Source organism: Neopsephotus bourkii, unplaced genomic scaffold (assembly GCF_033783945.1).
Source record: "Neopsephotus bourkii isolate Nb327-2 ecotype Australia unplaced genomic scaffold, CSIRO-AGI_Nbou_v1 NB_659, whole genome shotgun sequence".
NCBI classification, from domain to species: domain Eukaryota; kingdom Metazoa; phylum Chordata; class Aves; order Psittaciformes; family Psittacidae; genus Neopsephotus; species Neopsephotus bourkii.
The window spans coordinates 393,860-411,018 of record NW_026901158.1 but is presented as its reverse complement, the minus strand read 5'-3'; the positions used below and the strand labels follow the sequence as shown (position 1 = coordinate 411,018).

Genomic DNA, 17,159 nt, shown 5'->3' with positions numbered 1-17,159 from the left:
GGGTTTTGTGGGATGCACTTCGGGAAGGGGCTTTTGGCTGGGGAGAAGATCCAGCTGCTAAAATGCAATTGTATCCTTAGTGCAGGGATTAAACGATGAACAGGGCCAAGCTTTTAGGAAGATAAGGGTCTGCAGTGGCTTCAGATTTAAGGAAACAAGCCCCACGCTGGGTTTTTTGGAGGCGAGTGGTGCTTCAGCGCTTCAGAGGCAGAGCAGAGCTCTGAGGATTTGCCTCAGGCTGTGAAACCACCGATGCTTTTGGAAATCTGGGGTTGCTCGGACTTGTAGCCTCAGCACTGGGAGCATTCGCATGGTGTGAGCAGCTAACGCTGTGAGTGCTGCTGAGCACTCTCTGGGGCCACTGATGTGCAGAAGTGCCAGAGGGAGGTTTGGCAGTGAGGAAGTGCACCTTTCAGCTGGGGTTTCAGATGGTTTGATTTGATGCTGTGGAGATGGATGCAGAAACCTCTACGGGCAAACCTTGCCGTAGCTCCTCGCCGCGCGCTTGTTGGATGCTGTTGATTGCAAATGGAGAAAGTGGCTGCCAGTGCGTGCGGAAACACTGGGAACTAGAAGGGAAACTTCCCCGTCCCCTCCTGCGCTGTGCTGGGAGCCAGGTTGTACCATTCTGGCAGGCCTTTAGCTGCTTGGTTCCCCTGCCCAGATGCTGGGTTGGAGCTTAAGGAAGCGTAGACAGATGGGTCTGTGTTGTGTGGACATGCAGCAGCTGCGCCAGGCTGCTGCTGGGATAAACAGAGTCATTCTTCCCCATGGCCCACCTAAAGGAGCCATGGCTTGAGGTTGTGGCTGAAGCTCTGCGAAGTGGCCGTTGCCCCTTGCCCCGTGCCGCAGGGGGTGGTGGCAGGACCCCGTGTCCCCTGGAAGGAAGGGCACATTTCCAGCCTGCCTCGGCTCCAGCCGGGGCTGGCGCGGCCTCGCACCGCCTGAGCAGCAGGAATTCGCTTTATCTCCTTGGCAGCGGATGAAAAGCGCCAGCCACAGGATGTGTTTGTGCACATTTTGCTGGGGAAGCAAAGGGAGGAGGGAGCCCCGCTATGCTCTGCATCCTCAAGTGTATTTTCCATACTGTTTTTTCACTCCCAAAGAGTTAAACAGGGTTTGATTCCTCCCTTTCTTCCGTGATGCCCTTGGAGATTTATTCTGCTGTCTCCAACAATAACACCTCCAAGATCCCATCCGCAGTGCAAGGCTCAAGTGGTTGGCACAGTGGTGGAGGTTGCATTGCCAAAAGCAAGCGCTCTTCAGCCTCTGCTACCCGCTGCCCCACGGACCCGATGGTGCAGTGAATTAACTCGCTCATGTTTTCCTGGTGGGAATCTGGACGAGGGTGCAGGAGAAAATCCCTTTACCGGGCTGTGTCTTATCCTTGAGCTTTTCCTCTGTCTTTGCCTGGCCCGAGCTGCCCGGTTCAGTGCGGCACGGTCGTGGTTACACTGGTGGCAGAGCCCGTGGTGCCTCGCACCATCCCACGAGCGCTCGGTAGAATAAATACTACTTCAGCACAGGGCTCTCACTCCCCTTTGTACAGAGCTGCCCTGCCTGCCGTGGCTCCCTGCTTTTAGACCTGCTGGTTGATGTAAATACAGCTCTGCTCTACTTGGCTGCGTGGGGCATGGCTCAGCTCCCTCCCTGCCCTGGGGCTCCCAGCACCATCCGCCTGTTCCTCCTCTTGGCCAAATCCATCAACGTCTTTGACCGTGAGTTTTTCCATCTGAAGAATGGCACTGAGAGTTCCCAGGGGTTCTGTGGGGTTCGTTAATGGCTGGGACGTGTTTGGAGGTGAGAAGTACCAGGAGCACCAGTGCGGGACTGGGCAGGGCTCATGTGGGACCTGCTGCTGTGCGGAGTGCTCCCGAGGATGTGGTTTCCTTCTAGCCCAAAGCAGAGCAGCGCGCTCTGGGCTGGCAGAGGCTGATTTCTGCCTTTGTGAGGGATCCTCACACAGGTGGGTTTGCTCCTATGGAGGAGCACAGGCGCTCCCCCAGCTCTGTGCTGGGGCTCTTCTGCAGCTGTGCACACCTTGCTGTGTGCTGCGGGGCTGCAGAGCCCCACTGCTGCCGCAGCCCTGGTGATGTTTGTGCACATCTGCTCCGCCTGTGCTGTTTGCTTCCTGTGCTGCATCTTCCCGCTGCCAGGGCCTGAGCTGGGCCGGGAACCTCGCGCTGAGCCCAGCTACTTCTGAGACAGGTAAAACCTCCTCATCTGCCCTCATTTAGGTCTTATCGTCCGTGCTAAGTGCAGATGGTCCAGCCCTGCAGCGCTGTCTCCGTCCTGCCATCGTTTTGCTTAGGCCAGTATCCAGGAGGAGGCTATTTATTCCTCTGTTTAAATTTATGTACAGTATAAACCATTGTATCTCAAGCTGTTTATGAAGCAGAGGGCTACTTCCTCTTCTCATTTCTCATTTTTAATCAATGGTTTCTGCGTACTCACCAAGAGAAAAGCCACAGAGGAATCATTTCCTTTTGTCCCTTATTATATTCAACAGCCCAGGTACAGGTATCAAAACCCACCTGGTTGCACGTAAAAGCAGTGATTCCCCTGCAGCCTTTGAAGGCATCAGCTGCACTGTTAGTGGGGCAGAGCACAGTGACCAGGCAGCAGCAAGGTGTGTTGGTGTCTGTGGCTCTGGGGAGGCTCCAGTGCTGGCCGGCACCCGGCTGCAGTGGGCCTGGGGCTCAGCAGCCTCAGGTTTGCTTTGGAGGTGAGCTCAGCCCAGCACTGTGCTGGCAGCAGCAGGACAAGAGGACCTCAATGTGTAAGAACCCTTTCTGCATCCAGCAGGTGCCATAAGGGTCCAGTGTCCTTTGACAGGGGGTGATGCTCACAGACTGAGGACCTTGTGAAAGCATTGCTCTTATTGCACTGTGCCAGAGAGCAGTCCGAGCAGTGGGAGTGAGGCTGTCAGGAGGAGACACAGGGGACAGAGGAGGGTGGCAGTGGCTTTTTGAGGCAGGCAGGTAACTCCTGTTGCTGTGCAGCAAAGGTTCTGCTGTCAGTGTTTCACCTTTGTGTCCAAGAGCTTTTCGCACACTGAGCCTCAAAGCGCAGCTTGCTCTGACCTTGGCGGGTGCTGGTTCACTGCGGGGAATTAAGGTAATTTTCACTGTCCCTAATTGATGTTGGGAGGCATCAATCCCTTGCAGTCCCAGCAGGGATGGGGGGGTGCCTGCTGGGCAGTGCTCCTGCCTGGAATCATGGTGCTTCCAAGCTTACCCTGCAGCACCCCCTGTGCAATGAGTAAATGCAGCCTGGAGTGGATCCACCCATAATGCTAGGGAGAGGAAAGCACCCCAAAACCAGGGCTTCAGCCCCCTGTGCTGCACTGCTGGGTGTGGGAAGCCTGGCTTCAGGGAGGTGGTGTCCAGTGTGTCAGCCTCTGGTCCAGGTTGCTGGTGGTGGAAGCCTGGTGTTTCCCCAAGCCAGCCCTGCTTCTCACTGTGTGTCACCTCTTTTGGGGCAGGAGGACCCTCATGAGCCATCTCTCATCTGTCTGCCCGGTGTCCAGCACAGTTCCCTGTGACACAGCACGGTCTGCTTATGGCTTTGAGCCTTCACATCCAGTGCAAAACCCTCTCTTTGGCATCAGTCATTTGGGGTCACTGTTTTCATAGGAAGGATGTTGGCGGGAAGGATGCGATTCTGCTGCGTTTGCTGGCAAAGTTTCCTGTTGAGTGGAGTTTTTCTTCCTTTCCTCCTACCATGAGCATCCAGGGGCTCAGTCTGTTTCCTGCTCCGCAGCTCAGGGATACCCGGTGCTGCATGGATGTCCCCAGCTACCCATGAGCAGCGAAACCAGCTCCACCAGTGAGGATGAATGTTTGACTTAGTCTGGTCTTATTTGGGTTTAATTCATAAACTCTTCGGGGATGATGAAATCAGTGTATGACTTTCTGCTGTGGCAGTTGTGAATAAGAACAATTCCCATCTCTTCACTCCCTGCGAAAGGAAGAGAAAGTGTCTAATAATAGCTGTGTGAGGAAAGCTGTGCACAATAAAGACATTATGAAAAATATTACACTCATCCATATTGATTTTTGCTTTGTTTGCTGGCTCGTTCCTTTATTACCCTGGCAGAGCCACGAGCAATGTCATCGCAGGCTCTGCTAATGAGCAGCCATCAGATGCTGTCAGGCTGGCTTCAGAATTCCCTTCCACAGTCATCTGAAGAATAGCTTTGTGATGTCTGTCCAGAGCTGTGATGGTTTCTGGGTGTTCTGGTCCAGCGCAGCAGGACATGGCCTGAGGAGGAGCTGCTCTGGATTCATGGGTGAGATGTGGCACAGGGACTGCGGGGACGAGGCTGTTCCGGGGCAGCCCATGCTGTTCTCCACACTCAGCAAAATCTGTGCCTTGGCAGGAGCGTGGCTGGGCCCTGTTAAAGGGGATCAGGCAGAATCCTTCCCCAGGTTGTGCAGGTCGTCTTTATCCAGTGACCTTTCCCAAAGCAATTGCTCCCCCCCATCCCCAGGTAAGGGAATGTTTGCAAGTGCTTCATTTAGTTTAAATGGACCCCAGTTCCCAGTAGCAAGGCTGGTGTTGGCCCCAGGGTCTCTGGGGGGAAGAGATTTGGGCTGGCGTTGGCCCCAGGGGCTCTGGGGGGAAGAGATTTGGGCTGTCATGGGGAGCGATGTGCACAGGGTTTGAATACCATTAGAGTTTTGCAGCCCCTTTTCTGTGCCAGGGCAGCAACTCCCTTTGTTAGCAAAGAGATGAACGCTACCTCCAGACAGCACAGTGCATCCCGAAACCTCCCTGCTCCTTGCTGGAGAGCATGTTCTCACCTGGGACTGGATTTACATCACCATCATGTATTATTCATCCGAAATAATACATATTCCAACTCTGCAATTGTTCAGGGCAAGGCACAGTCATTTTAAGGGTATCTCCAACTTATAAATCTTATGGCTCAAAGCATTAACAGGTTGTGTGTGCTTGTGTTTGGGGGTACACAAGTAACTGCTGCTCTTAGCAGAGAACACGGGATGCACCCAGAATTAAGTGTTCTGCAAACAACACAGCATTTCAGCACAGTGAAGGTGTTCCGGTGATCAGTGCCTGTCTCTACTTGTAACAGGAGAGAGAAGTGATTTGTGCACGTTGCACCAGTTCTGCTCTAAATATATCTGCTGAAGAACTGAGAGCCCAAGCAGTGAGCTTAGTTAGAGGGTATCTCGTTAGACTTGAGGTCAAGCCACTTTAAGTGCTGGCTATGCCCAAGTTGCAGTCATTAACTAACTGCAGGTTTCCTCATTTGTGAGCGGGATTATTTCTGACTGGGGGAGCAGAGAAAGAGGAAAGGAATCAATCTGCCAAACCCCACTGGCATTTACTAAAAAATCAAATTCAGGTATTCCTGAGGAAAGCCAGGGGGTTGGGGACCTTTTCAAGAGGACGAGTGTCAGTTTGTTATAATAATTGATATTAAATTGTTTGTTTAAAAGGCATGTTTTTTGCCACCATGAAATCTTTGTATTCCCAGTAATGTTGCACTTGCCCCTAGGTCTAAATCACAGCCTGGAAAGCCCTGTTCTTTTACTAAGTAAATAAGATTTAGCTCCTACATGCTATGTAACTGTTTCTATGGAAACCAGATTTTAGTGCCAAGCAAGCGGCTTGGATTTGAGCTGCTTGGATCCGGCACCGGCTGCACATGGGCCTGAGTGAGAGCAGCAGCAAAACCCAGCCCAGTGTTGGGGGGCTCTGGCAGGCCAGCCCCAGTGCCTGGAGAAGCCCAGTTAAGGTGGTACAGGTTGTCGGTGTGACGCTGAAATTGTCAGATCTCCTAAAGGTTGATGATAATGTTGGTTTTTGGCTGAAATGAGCATCTCCCTGGAGGGGGAGAGGAGACAGGGGTGCACAGAGCTGGTGCTCTGTTCACAAACATGTGTGGGAGGTGGAGGGGGTAAGCTGGGGGAGGCTGCTCCGGGGGATCGCTGGGCTCCCAGGTGCCATGGACAGGCAAGTGGTGCTCACCTCAGGGTTCCTGTTCAGGTGCAGCCTTAGGAGTGCAGAGTGAGCCAAAACACTTCCCTTTTGTATTGCAAAAAATATTAAAGTATAATGATGTTCTTAGACTTGGATAATGAAACTTCTTCCTCTGTGGGCCTTAGGGCCAAATAGCTGCATTTTTAATGTTCTTGTTAACAGTGCGGTTTTTTACATGTCACAACTCCTGCTCTCTTCGTATTCAAAGTGGAAAAAGCTGAAGTGTGATGTGATTGTCACTGTTAAAATCTCCATCCCGTTTCTGCCACCTTTGGGATTAGATAATGCAGCATGTCTAAGTGTTTGCTCTGGGGACAGGGCTGTGGGTAGAAACCATCAGGTGGTTAAACCCGGAACGTAGCAAAGACCATGTCACATCATTGTTTAATGTTTTAGTTGAAACTTAGGGTGGAGGTTGATGTTGTCTTCCTTGGTAGCTGGACAGCCCATGGTGCTGATGCTGGCTGCGGTCTTCTGAAGCCCATTAGATGATTTCTGTAATCCTTTCCATTTCATTCTCAGTGCTTTCCAGGTATTTGTCCTCTCCTCTTTGCTGTGTGGGGATTTGTGTGATGGTTGGAGCAGCTCCTCTGCTTGTGCCGTGTTTGAGAAATCAGAGTTATCTGTCGTGGAAAGGGGCCGTGGCAGTGCAGTGCATGCTCGGAGGGCACACAACCACCAGATCAGTTTACAGCACCTCGGTCTGTGCTTGCACACCAAGGCCTTGATGATAATGAGGGTAAATAATGTACAGCAGTGATGGATCTGGAGCGGACCCAAGGTTTAGCGGGAAGGACTGAGGCCTGGGAAGAGTCGTTACTGGCAGCGCTTTGGTGCTGAAAAGCATCAGCTGTGGCGTGGGAGCCTCACCCCGGTGCTCACAGGGAGGATGCTGCTTCCTTGCTGCGTGGTGGGACGGGGCAGTTCCTGCCCTCGGCTGGGGGGAGCCAGGCAGAAGATGTGAAAGATCTTTCTCCAGGGCGGTGCAGGTGGAAGCTTCTTCCAAGCCGCTGCATTCCTGTTTGGGGGTTTCTGTGATAAAAGGCATCGGGCCCTTCACCCCATGTGCTAGCCAGCTCCGTTAGAGGTGCACATGGAGCAGATCTGCTGCTGTGCTGGCCGTGGAGCCCCACTTTTCATCCCCTTCCCTTTAGGCTTTTTCATTGGCATCATTCATGTGCCTACCGCTTGTCTCTCTGAATGAGCCACCCTGGAGTCCAGTGACCCTCCAAGTGAAAGAGCTCTCAGCCTGTGATCAGTCCAGACCTTGGTGCTCACTGTGTGGGTTAATGAGCTGGGCAGCAACCAAGGCCTGGATCAGGTTTTCTCTTATTTCTGTCTCAGGCCCTTCTGTAATCTTAGTGGGGAAAAAAGTCTCCCCTTTCTATCCACCTATTCCTTATTGGAACTGCTCAAGAGTCATCTTCAGTGACTCTCTAATGAAAGGATGTCTGCTAAACTGAGCCCTGGAGAGCTGAGCTGCTTTACGGATAGATGTTTGGACTTATTTCTGCGCCAGCTTTTTAGTACAGTTTAATACAGTTCTGGACCCTTCTTCTGCAGTTTTTCCCCATCAGGGAGTACCGTTTCCACTCTGATACCTTACCAACATGCTTCTTTACACTGGGTTTGGGCTTGAGGGGAATGGCATGTGGAGCAGCAGAGTGCTTACATGTCCCAGATGCAAACTCAGGTGATGAGCAGGCAGAGCCCCACAGCTGCATGCTCACAGCTTGTGCTTCTCATGTATTTGTTTGTATTATTGCTTATTTCCCCTTGTGCTGGGGTGAGGTGTCCATCCCAGCCCGCCCGCGCTGCTGGTGCTGTGCAGAAGCTCACACTGTGGTTCTTGAACACATGAGTCCCCTGGCACTCACTGACACTTCCCTCATTGCTGAGCACTCGTGCTGCTGGAATCCCCTTGACAGCCAGCGAGGGACAGTTCACTTCAGCGTTTCTTTTGTGTACTCTCAGAGCAGGGAGCACGCATAAGCAGACACCCGTTGTCTAGAGGTCTCTTCCCTTCCCTTGCTCAGACACGGATTCTGCTCCTGTAAAGCCACACGTGTGGATGTTATATTGCTAGATAAGTCAAGCATAATTATCCAAGTACCCGGCACAATGTGTGTCAGAAGTGCGGAATGTGGAATCGAACACAGTGCGCATGGATAAGCGCTTTTGTGGAGATTGTACTCCTAAGGGGAATGCCTTTTTGACAATAATGTATTTTCTCTCTTTCCTCTCGCAGCCTGTCTTGTTCTGTCTTGATGCTTTGGTGGAAGCCTCATCCAAGTACGGTTCATTTTGATGTGGAATTACTCAAGCCTTTCAGATCCATCCCTGTGGACTGGTTTGCTCTGCGGGTTGATGAAGTGATATCGGTGCAGCTCAGTGCAGAGGACTTGATGTGAAATGAAAGGTTTCCTTTTGCGAGGGTTAGTCTGAGCTGGTTATCTTTTGGTGGTGCTATCAAATGCTCTTTTCTGCAGTCCAGGCACATCATCTACATCTGGGCAAAACATGTCATGGAAAAGAAATGCATTGAACAAAGAACGTCCTTTAGAGCAGATGGGGAAAAGTCATTAAAACTCAATTTTCAGGGGAAATTTGCGGTGTTTTTGTCCAAAAATGGAAAAGATTTTGTTTGAATGTTTGTGGATTCGAATGAAAAACTGCCTTTTTAATTTTTTCATTGGATAACCCCAACATTCCTCTTGGGAAACATCCCAGCACAAAGCTGTCTCTTCTTTTTGCTGTCCCACTCCTGAGTTTTCTGCAGCCTGGGTTTTCATGGTGCGGGGCTTGTGGCCGTGTCTGAGCCCCCCGTGAGGTACCGGAGCAGGGTCTCGCTCTGACCTGGGTGGTTTTTGAGTTTCGTGCTATGTACGATGCCGTGTGCAGTGCAACCTCAGCTGCTTTCCTTGTTAGCTGTGGTGAAGTCAGTAAGACTTCAACCTCCAGGTTAAGTGTGCTCTTGGTGCCCCTACTGCCGTAAGGAAATGTCAAGAGAGCTGGCTAAGAACAAATATTAGTTTCCTGTTCCATTCCTTACTACAAGTAAATACTTGTCAGGCATTTCCAGGAGCTTCACTTGCAGAAAACAGCCCATTTTATTGCAGTCTATCTATTCTGGACAGGAGCTCCAGGGAGGAGTTTCCTGTGGAGCTCTGCTCCTCGCCTGCTTGTGCCTAACAACAGCAGTTATTTCTGTCATGGTTGCTCTGAGCTCATCTTCAGATTTGCATGAGTGGCCCTTGGGATGCAGTTCTAGGTGTTAGCTGTTATTTATGATGCTGTCCAGAGCTCTGCGGCCCTGCCTTTTGGGGACCAGTCATTCTTGTTCCTTTTCTGCTGGTTTTCTCCCCATTTTAGCCCATTGGTAAATGCCCGACGTGGTGCCGGGGCCTTGCTATTCTCTCGTTGTCAAGGGCTCACATCCATCTTGCTGCAGAACGGATGACCTCTGTTAGCGACGTACATCCACACCCCGAGCCCTTAGCATGGGCTGTGCTGAAGGGAGCCTCTATGAACACAGAGATCGAGTCCTTTATTTTTCCCTCCCCCTGCACCCCGCCGTGCCACCACTGCTCTTTGTCCCAGATGGCTGACTAAGGGGCTGGAAGAAAGAGCGCAGAGTGGCTGGAGCTGCTCTTCCCTTTCTGTGGATGAACGTGTGCTCATGGGTGTGTGTTTTTGGCATCCCTTTCCTGTGCCGGGGATGGAGCTTGCTCTTTCCAGCCAGCGCGATTTTAGCGTTGCACGTTGAGATTCCTCAAAGCTCCTGGTTTCTGTGTGCTCCACGCTTGCTCAATCTGTTCCTATTAATTTTTAAACACATTTTAGCAGCAGATAAACAGCTTGTGACACTTGTGGAGTCCCACGGTATCACTGAGGAGCTGATGTAACTCCCATCACCGCACACTGAATGGGGTTGTGCCGGGGCATTGGGACCGTGTTCCCCTGGGTTGTGAATGCTCTGCACAGTGCTTCCCACCCTGCTCCGGTGGAGCCAGGACTCACCTTTGCTTTTCCTGCTGTTTAAACCATCCTGATATGTGCTGCAGGTCCTGAGAGTGAAACTGAGCTCATGGCCGAGCATCCAGCTGGGAAATCTGCCTGAGCATCTTCAACAAAGCTATTTACATTCCTTAAATCATTGACTGAAAACCTCATGCCTGACTCTTATCTTTTCTTTCCTGGAGGCAGCCAAGACCTGGCCTATGACATTTTTTTGTATTGTATTTTTTCACAGCTTTATGGATTTGTTAGGTCTGGAGGGACCCTTAGGTCACCTTGTCTCACCCTCTGTACCGTAGTGACCGTGGAAATCCACCCAGCTTCCCTTCTGCCCTGTAATCTGTGAGCTGTGACCTTGCACACCCCGCAAAGGGGGCCGGTGTTTGAGTGTCTTTCACTGCAGTTCCTTCGTGCACCAGTTTGCAGTGTGCTGTGAGTGATGCGTGTTTCAGTCACCCACACAGCAGTAAATGTGCTGTCTGCAGGGGCAGAGCAGAGACTAAATTTAACATAGTCAAATCAAAGCACTTTGTGGGTGTATTTCTCCACTGTTGCTGTGTGTGAGGAAGGGAGGTGGTTTCTGGCTGTCGGAGTCTCTGGAAGCTGCTTTGAGGATTGCTTCTCCATCAGCGCCAGGCTCCTTTCTGCAGGTGTAAATAGATTAATTGGCATAATGGAATTAAGCCTTGGAAAAAACGTGGCTGTGAGCGTCAGAGATCGTGATCTGATGGCACCGCCCGTGCCGTCCCTTTGGGAGTACAGGAACCGCTCTGGGAGGGGGCTCTGGATGCCAGATCCTCTCTGAAAGTCTCTGCTGAGGCTTCGAGTCAATCATGGCTTTGGGGAAGTCGGTGCTTGCTATTTTGAGAGCCATCCTTTGAGTAACGAAGCGGCAGGAACTGAGGGTGTTTCTGCAGTCAGAATATTAGCGGTGGAAAGCCCGTTTTGGCTTCTGACATGTAACGTAGCTGCTTTCTGTGTCTGCAGGGAGAGCCAGAGGTGACGGAGGCGTGTGAGCGGCTCAGGCCAATGTCAGGGTCAGGCAGCAGAGGGCTGGGACGCACCCCTCCAATTTAGGTGTGCAGGACAGGGAGATCGAGGGTAGAAACAGGCAGGCACTGGTGTGTGTGAGGGATTCCTCCTTATCACTGGCTATGGAGCATCTAAAGCTCCAACCAGAGCAACCTGCACTTGCAAAATGTCCCTAAGCCTCTTCGTGGTCTCCGTATGCTTTTCTCGGACCGCCCAGCTCCGTTTCAGGGCAGAGTGGAAATGGGGGCTTAAAGGTATGGCAAAATCTGGAATATTTTTTGCTTACATCCAAGGGCTTGATCAAAAAGGATTAAACTTAATACGGACTTAAGCCAGTTTCTGGGAAGCAGGTCTGGAGAGCCGTGTTGGGCAGCCGCCGAGCTGTTTGCTCCATCTGTTTCAACAAATCCTGTCAATACCAGGGGAAGGGGGATCCTCTCCTGCAGCATCCTGCACTTCTGCAATGCCCTTGGCTGGAATCCCCGCAGTTCCCAGAGGCAGAGGTGACTCTGTGCTTGCCTGGCTTGCAGCTTCCTGATTGCAAGCCCACTCCAAAGCAAAGCTCAGGTGTGGGGACTCCTCATGGGGACACCCCGTGCTGTTGGTGTGCTGAGGGCAGAGCCCGTGCCTGCCCCAGCTGCACTCACCAATCGCCTGTGCTGCCTGTTCCGGAGGCCTGGGGGTTTCTTCTGCTCCTCATGGGTTTAGGGGCAAACCAGGATGCTGCTCCCTGTACTTTCAGGCTCTGAAATCACCTTCACCCTCCACCCCTCTGAAGCGTGTGCAGAGATGGCAGCTCGAGGCCTCTGCCCCGTGTTATTCCTGCTTGCAGAGCTCCTCGTTAGAAGCAGGTGTTAGTTTGGGTTTGGGTAGTTTGTTTTTTCAAGCAAGGAGTGAGTTTGTTTGAGAGTTTTGTAGACGCAGGCAGATGCCATCAGCAATAAGCAGCGCTGGAGGAAACAGGAGAGCAGCAACCTTAACCTTTGCTTTTTGTTTGGCTTTAGTTTATTTTCCAATGTGTAATTCCTAAAGCAAAGTGTTCCTGGTAAGGGAGAGGAAAAGGGCTGGATTTCTGGAGGTGCTGCTGTGGGGGATAGTTTTGTTTGGTTTATCCCATCTCTTCCCTCATCCAGGATTCTTGCAGTGACCAGTGAATGTGAGGAGAGCCAGGCCCACACTTGATTCTCGCCCCCTTTTCTTTCTTTTTCCCATGCGGAGCAGAACTTGGTGCCTTTTTAAACTGGAGTCTCCACAAGACCTCTGCAGCTCAGCCCCTAAAATCAGAGGCAAGGTCCTTGTGCTCTGTGTCTGGTTCTGTTGGTTCCCAGCATGGATCACATCTCATGCCTGTGGTGGTCAGGCAATGCCCAGCTCGTGGCTGGATTTAGCTCGTGCCTGAACGTACAAGGCAAGCTGGAAGGTCGGGAATGTGAAGGGCATCCCTCACCTTTGACAGTGAAACCACTCGAAATTTCCCACTAATCCTTCGCAGGTCGGCTGTAGAGCAAATCTGGCTGCGCATCGCCTGCACTGCTGCCGTTATAGCTCTGTTTGTGGCATCTTACTGTCAGCAGGATGTTATTTATAGCTTTCAGGGTAATGTTTTCAAGCTGAAAGCAGTTTTCTTGGAGGAAATTGCATTGAGAAATGGGCGAAGAAGTAATAACAGCAATAATCTGCATTAAGCCCCCATTGTGTAAGCCCACAGCCCTCCTCCTCTCAGTAGACAAATGCCCAGATAAAGGTAGTTTTCCCAAGCAGCACATTCCAGTGGCTTTGCCAATGCTCTCGCCTTCCAGTGCTGAGTGGTGCTCCCCAGGACATTGCTGCATGAGGATGGGGCCGGGAGAGCCCCCAGTGCTCCCCACTGACTGACCTGGTGCTCACCCATGAGGATGTGTCAGTCCTTGAAGCCTTTGCGAGTGTTGGTTCAAGGCACTGGCACATCTGGAAGCTCTTAGTCCCGGTGTGCTCCAGGAGCACTTCCAGGATGCAGCAGCCTCAGTTCTGCTGGATTCCCAGGTGGTTTTGAGAGGGGAAGCCCAAAGACCTGAGCTGATGAAGTGATCAGCACAGACCTGAAGAGAATTGGTGCCCCACAGCAAGAAATCTTTTTTCTTTGGTTATACATCTGCCTTGGGAACCAAAGACTCCGCGTTTCCAGGCGGCCCTAGGAGAAAGGGGAGGAATAAATAACCAGTGAGCTGTAACTGCACTTAGCGTCCTGCCTGTGTTCGTGGTATTAACGTGTCCCTGTACTGCAGCAGGACCGAAAAGCCTCAGCTGAGATCAGGGATCCTGGGTGCCAGCGGCCGCAGGCGGGTGCGAAACGACGCAGGGAGCTGGGAGTGGCAGGAAATGTTACTGGGTTTCTGTGCAAATGAGAGGCTGCTTTGCACAGAAACTGAGGCACAGTTTAGCAAACACACAAGGATTGACTTACTTTAAAGAATGTTGTTTAATCCTGTTGAAACTGGGAGGATTACTTACCCTTGAATGCATGCTTAAGGGCTTCCCTGGCTGGGGCTGGAGCGCAGGAGCTGTAAGAGGAGCTGGGGTTGCACCTGGCTTTTCTTGCTCTTGGCTACTGCCTCAGCGGGAGTTGCTGGAAAAGCACTCCCTGATGCCGGGACAGCCACGCTTTCGGAGGTGCCGAGCTCAGGGAGGCTCTTACCTGAGCCTCAAAGTGGGTCCCTTTGCTCTTGTACCTGAGCACTGCTCTGGGAGCTGGAGCACGGGGAGGCAAGGAGGGAAGCGCATCGGTGTGTGCTGCCTCGTCACTGGAACCAGGTGCCAGGCTTTGATGTGCTGGGATGTTCAGTGCTTGGGGCTTTTCATGCAAGAACAAAGCAGCAGCAGTTGGCACGGGGAGCAGCGTGCTTTGCTCTCGGATTTCCCTGGAAGTCAGAACCTGCGGTATAACCGATTCATAAACTGATGTTTTACTTCAGAAGTCTAATAATAGACTGCAGGAGAGCCTCATTCGTCAGCCTAGCACTTCCCTGGGACTGCTTTAAGCCCTGTGGGAGCAGGAGCAGGGGTGCCAGTGGTACCTCTGCGCCCTGTTTGGGCTCAGCCTGTGCAGGTCCCGCTGGCGGGCAGCAATGCTCCGCAATGCTCCATGCCATGGCTCTGCCTTGACAAGCCCTGGAGCTTTTATTGGGTGCTTATGAACTGAGTCCCAGCTCCTCTCCCTAACTGGGGAGGATTTTAGTGGTGGGAGACTGCAGCACAGAGATTTCATAAGGTGCCTGGAGCGGTGTTTAAAGTTGCTGGCAATCTGGGGAGTGAGACCTGATTTCTTTGACTCCTGGCTCTGTTTTAACTTGCTTTTTCCTGTTGCTGTTCGTGTCCTTTCTAAAGGCAAAGCCAACCTTGTTTAAAAATGTAGACTGAAACAACAGTGTGCCCCTCAGCACCAGGAGGGAGGTGGTTTGCAGGTAGGGCTTCCTCAGCCCCTTTGGGTTTGCTCACTGAAACATGACGTTACCAGAAGCCACATCTTTGCTTGATGCTCTTCAAAGCCAGGGCACATGAGAGACAGTCTCACATAAGAGATGGGGTGTGAAAAGGAATCAAAGAGCCAGGTTTGCTTAACACCTCCTGTGGAGGTGGCAGTGTCACTGGGAGCTTCGTGCCAGGAGAGCTGCTTTTTTGTTAGATTGCAGTAAAATGAGGAACTTAATCGTGTTTGCATTTGTGGCTCTGAATTTGTGCTTGGGAAGGTTTCCTGTTCCTCCTCTAGCTGCACAGTATTATGGGCTGTGATCAGTGGCTCCAGGGCATCCCTGTAAAACCAGGCGTGCCAGGGTGATGGTCTGGTAGCTCTCCAGATGGGCTCTTGAGAATGAGAAATTGGCCCAAATATGCTCATGACAGCAGTAGCAAAAGTAGTGCTTTGTCTAATTAAAGAAATCCTTCATCCCCATCCTTTGCTAAGCAGGCAGTGTCGGAGGCAACATCTCCAAAATGTGGAAGAATGCTTTGTTGAAGCCCTCTTGCGAGAAGCATTGTGCAGGGGCAATAGAGCATCCCAGGTGCAAGGGAAATTCCCTCTTGCTCTGAAGCTCCTTTCTGTGCTGAGCTCCCCTTGGTGACATCTTATACCAGGGGGAAACTTGGCCAAGTTTTGACATTCAGTCTCGGGTGCCTTGTTGAACAATTCAGCCTCTCTGCTCTCCGTGTGAAAGTCAACCCCAAATACAAACCTGTGGCAGTTCCTTTGTTGCTGCCCCAGCTTTGGGACCACGCGTGGGGCAGCCGCAGCGGGAGCTCACGGGAAAGGAGCAGGAAAATTGGAGTGAGGAAGGTCGCAAGAGGTGGAGGGGAGGGGGTTTGGCACAGGAGCTGCTCAGTCCCGAGGAGCCGTGTGTGTGCATCCCCCAAACCAGCCTGTGCTTGTGTGGCTCTGGCAGTGGGAAGGATTTGCATGAGGATCCCTGGTGCAGCTCTGATGCTCTGGGGTAATAATGTGGGATGGAGAAAAGCTTCAAGTACCAGTGGCAGCTCCAGGGATGAAGTCGGGCACTGGGGGCTCCTGCTCCCCTGGGTGCTGCATGCGGAGGTGCTTTAGCATCCCCCAGCACCGGTCCCTAAAGAAGGCAGCGCTGAGGGGTGCCTCTGGGCTGGGTGCAGGGCAGCCCCAGGCAGCAGCACCCCCCATGGTGCTCAGGTGCCTGGAGGAGGGCTGGGCCCTGGGCAGCCCAGACAGCTCAGGAAGCCCTTTATCAGTGTCCAGGATCCAGACATCTCTATTTGTGAAAGTGGGTGGGAAACCAGTCCAAAAATAATAGGTTTGTTTTTTCAATGTAGCTTTGCAATGATGAATTTGGGCAAGAGTAAAATGGGTCTGTGAGGCGCTGAACCCATTCCTTGTGGTTGAGAACTGAGAAATGATAATTGAAGATTCTGTGTAGCAATTAAAGTTCCACCAGGAATTGGAGCTTTCAGGGAGAGGTGGTGTCTTGTTGTTCCTGCTTGAATGCTGATGGAAATACGTCGTTGTTGAATCACTTGTGGCTGCTCTGTGGCAGGGAAGGCTGATGGTCCGTGCTCACCTCTGACAAACTGATGATGTATCTGTACTGAAACGCAAGAAGTCAGAACCCTTTGGTGTTGGCAGGTGGCCCCAGTAAGATCATTTTGTGTGGGAGAGAAGGAAGGAGCTATAAACCTTTCGTAATAAAACACAGAAGTAAGAGGGGTTTTCAGTGGTTCTCGGTGTCACGTAAACCTGCTGGAGCAGGTCTGGATGTGTCGTGTGAGTGGGGGGATGAAGTTTCCTCGGATAACACTGTCGAATGAGTAGTTTTATAAACCAAGGGTTAAATGCTTTTTAAGCTCATTAACAGAACCAGAAGCAGTGTTCACACTCAGTGTCCCCCAAGCCCTGGTGGCATTGTCCTGTGACACAGATGGGGCACTGGAGCTCACCCATTTCAGTGGGTGTTCAGGCTGTGGTACCTCAAGTTCCCACCAAACCTTTCTCTATCATCAGTAAGCACATCAGCGTCTTTTTCTCTCTCCAGGTGATCTCTGCAGTATCCAGACTCTCCTTCCACAGTATTGCTCAAACCAAAGGAATTAGGTAAGATCCTTTTCAACCTGATGCTTTAAATGATGTTTTTATCTCTCCCTATCCATATTTCTAGTATTTAATCACATCAGACTCTTTAGAAGCTACATATATTAAGGTTAAACAGACATCAAGGATGCCTTTGAGGTGTAACTGGGTACATGCAAAAGCACCTGCAGGCTGCTCAGGAATAGCTTACAAAGAGAGTAAGTGTCATGAGTTGTGTGTGATGTGCCTGCTGGCGGGGCAGCGGGTGGGTTTAGTGGGATTCCAGGAAAGCCAGCAGCACCCTTTGCCCTGCCCATGGAGCTGTGGTGTCACCCCACTGTCCCCACCTCATTCAGGTGGTCTTTCTGTCACTGCACACTGGGAAATGTCGTCCTGGCCTTGGCAAAGGCACATCAGTGCTGTGCGGGCAGGGGGGGTAAGGAGTGACCCAGCCCCGGTGCCCCAGGTGGGCTGCCTGCCTGTGGGGCTGCTCCTGCTCTGGAAGTGGAAGGAGCAATGGGGAAGGGATTGAAACCAG

General features: G+C 51.7%; 1 protein-coding gene across 5 annotated transcripts in view; it reads left to right on the top strand.

Moving 5' to 3' along the window:
- The window catches only part of VAV2 (vav guanine nucleotide exchange factor 2), a 105,417-nt gene that overhangs the window by 44,856 nt on the left and 43,402 nt on the right, over positions 1 to 17,159 (top strand). For all 5 annotated transcript variants that reach the window (XM_061352379.1, XM_061352380.1, XM_061352381.1 and 2 more), the window contains exon 3: positions 16,587 to 16,645. In XM_061352379.1, coding sequence (XP_061208363.1) covers positions 16,587 to 16,645 — 59 coding nt within the window. The remainder of the gene's footprint in view (positions 1 to 16,586; positions 16,646 to 17,159) is intronic.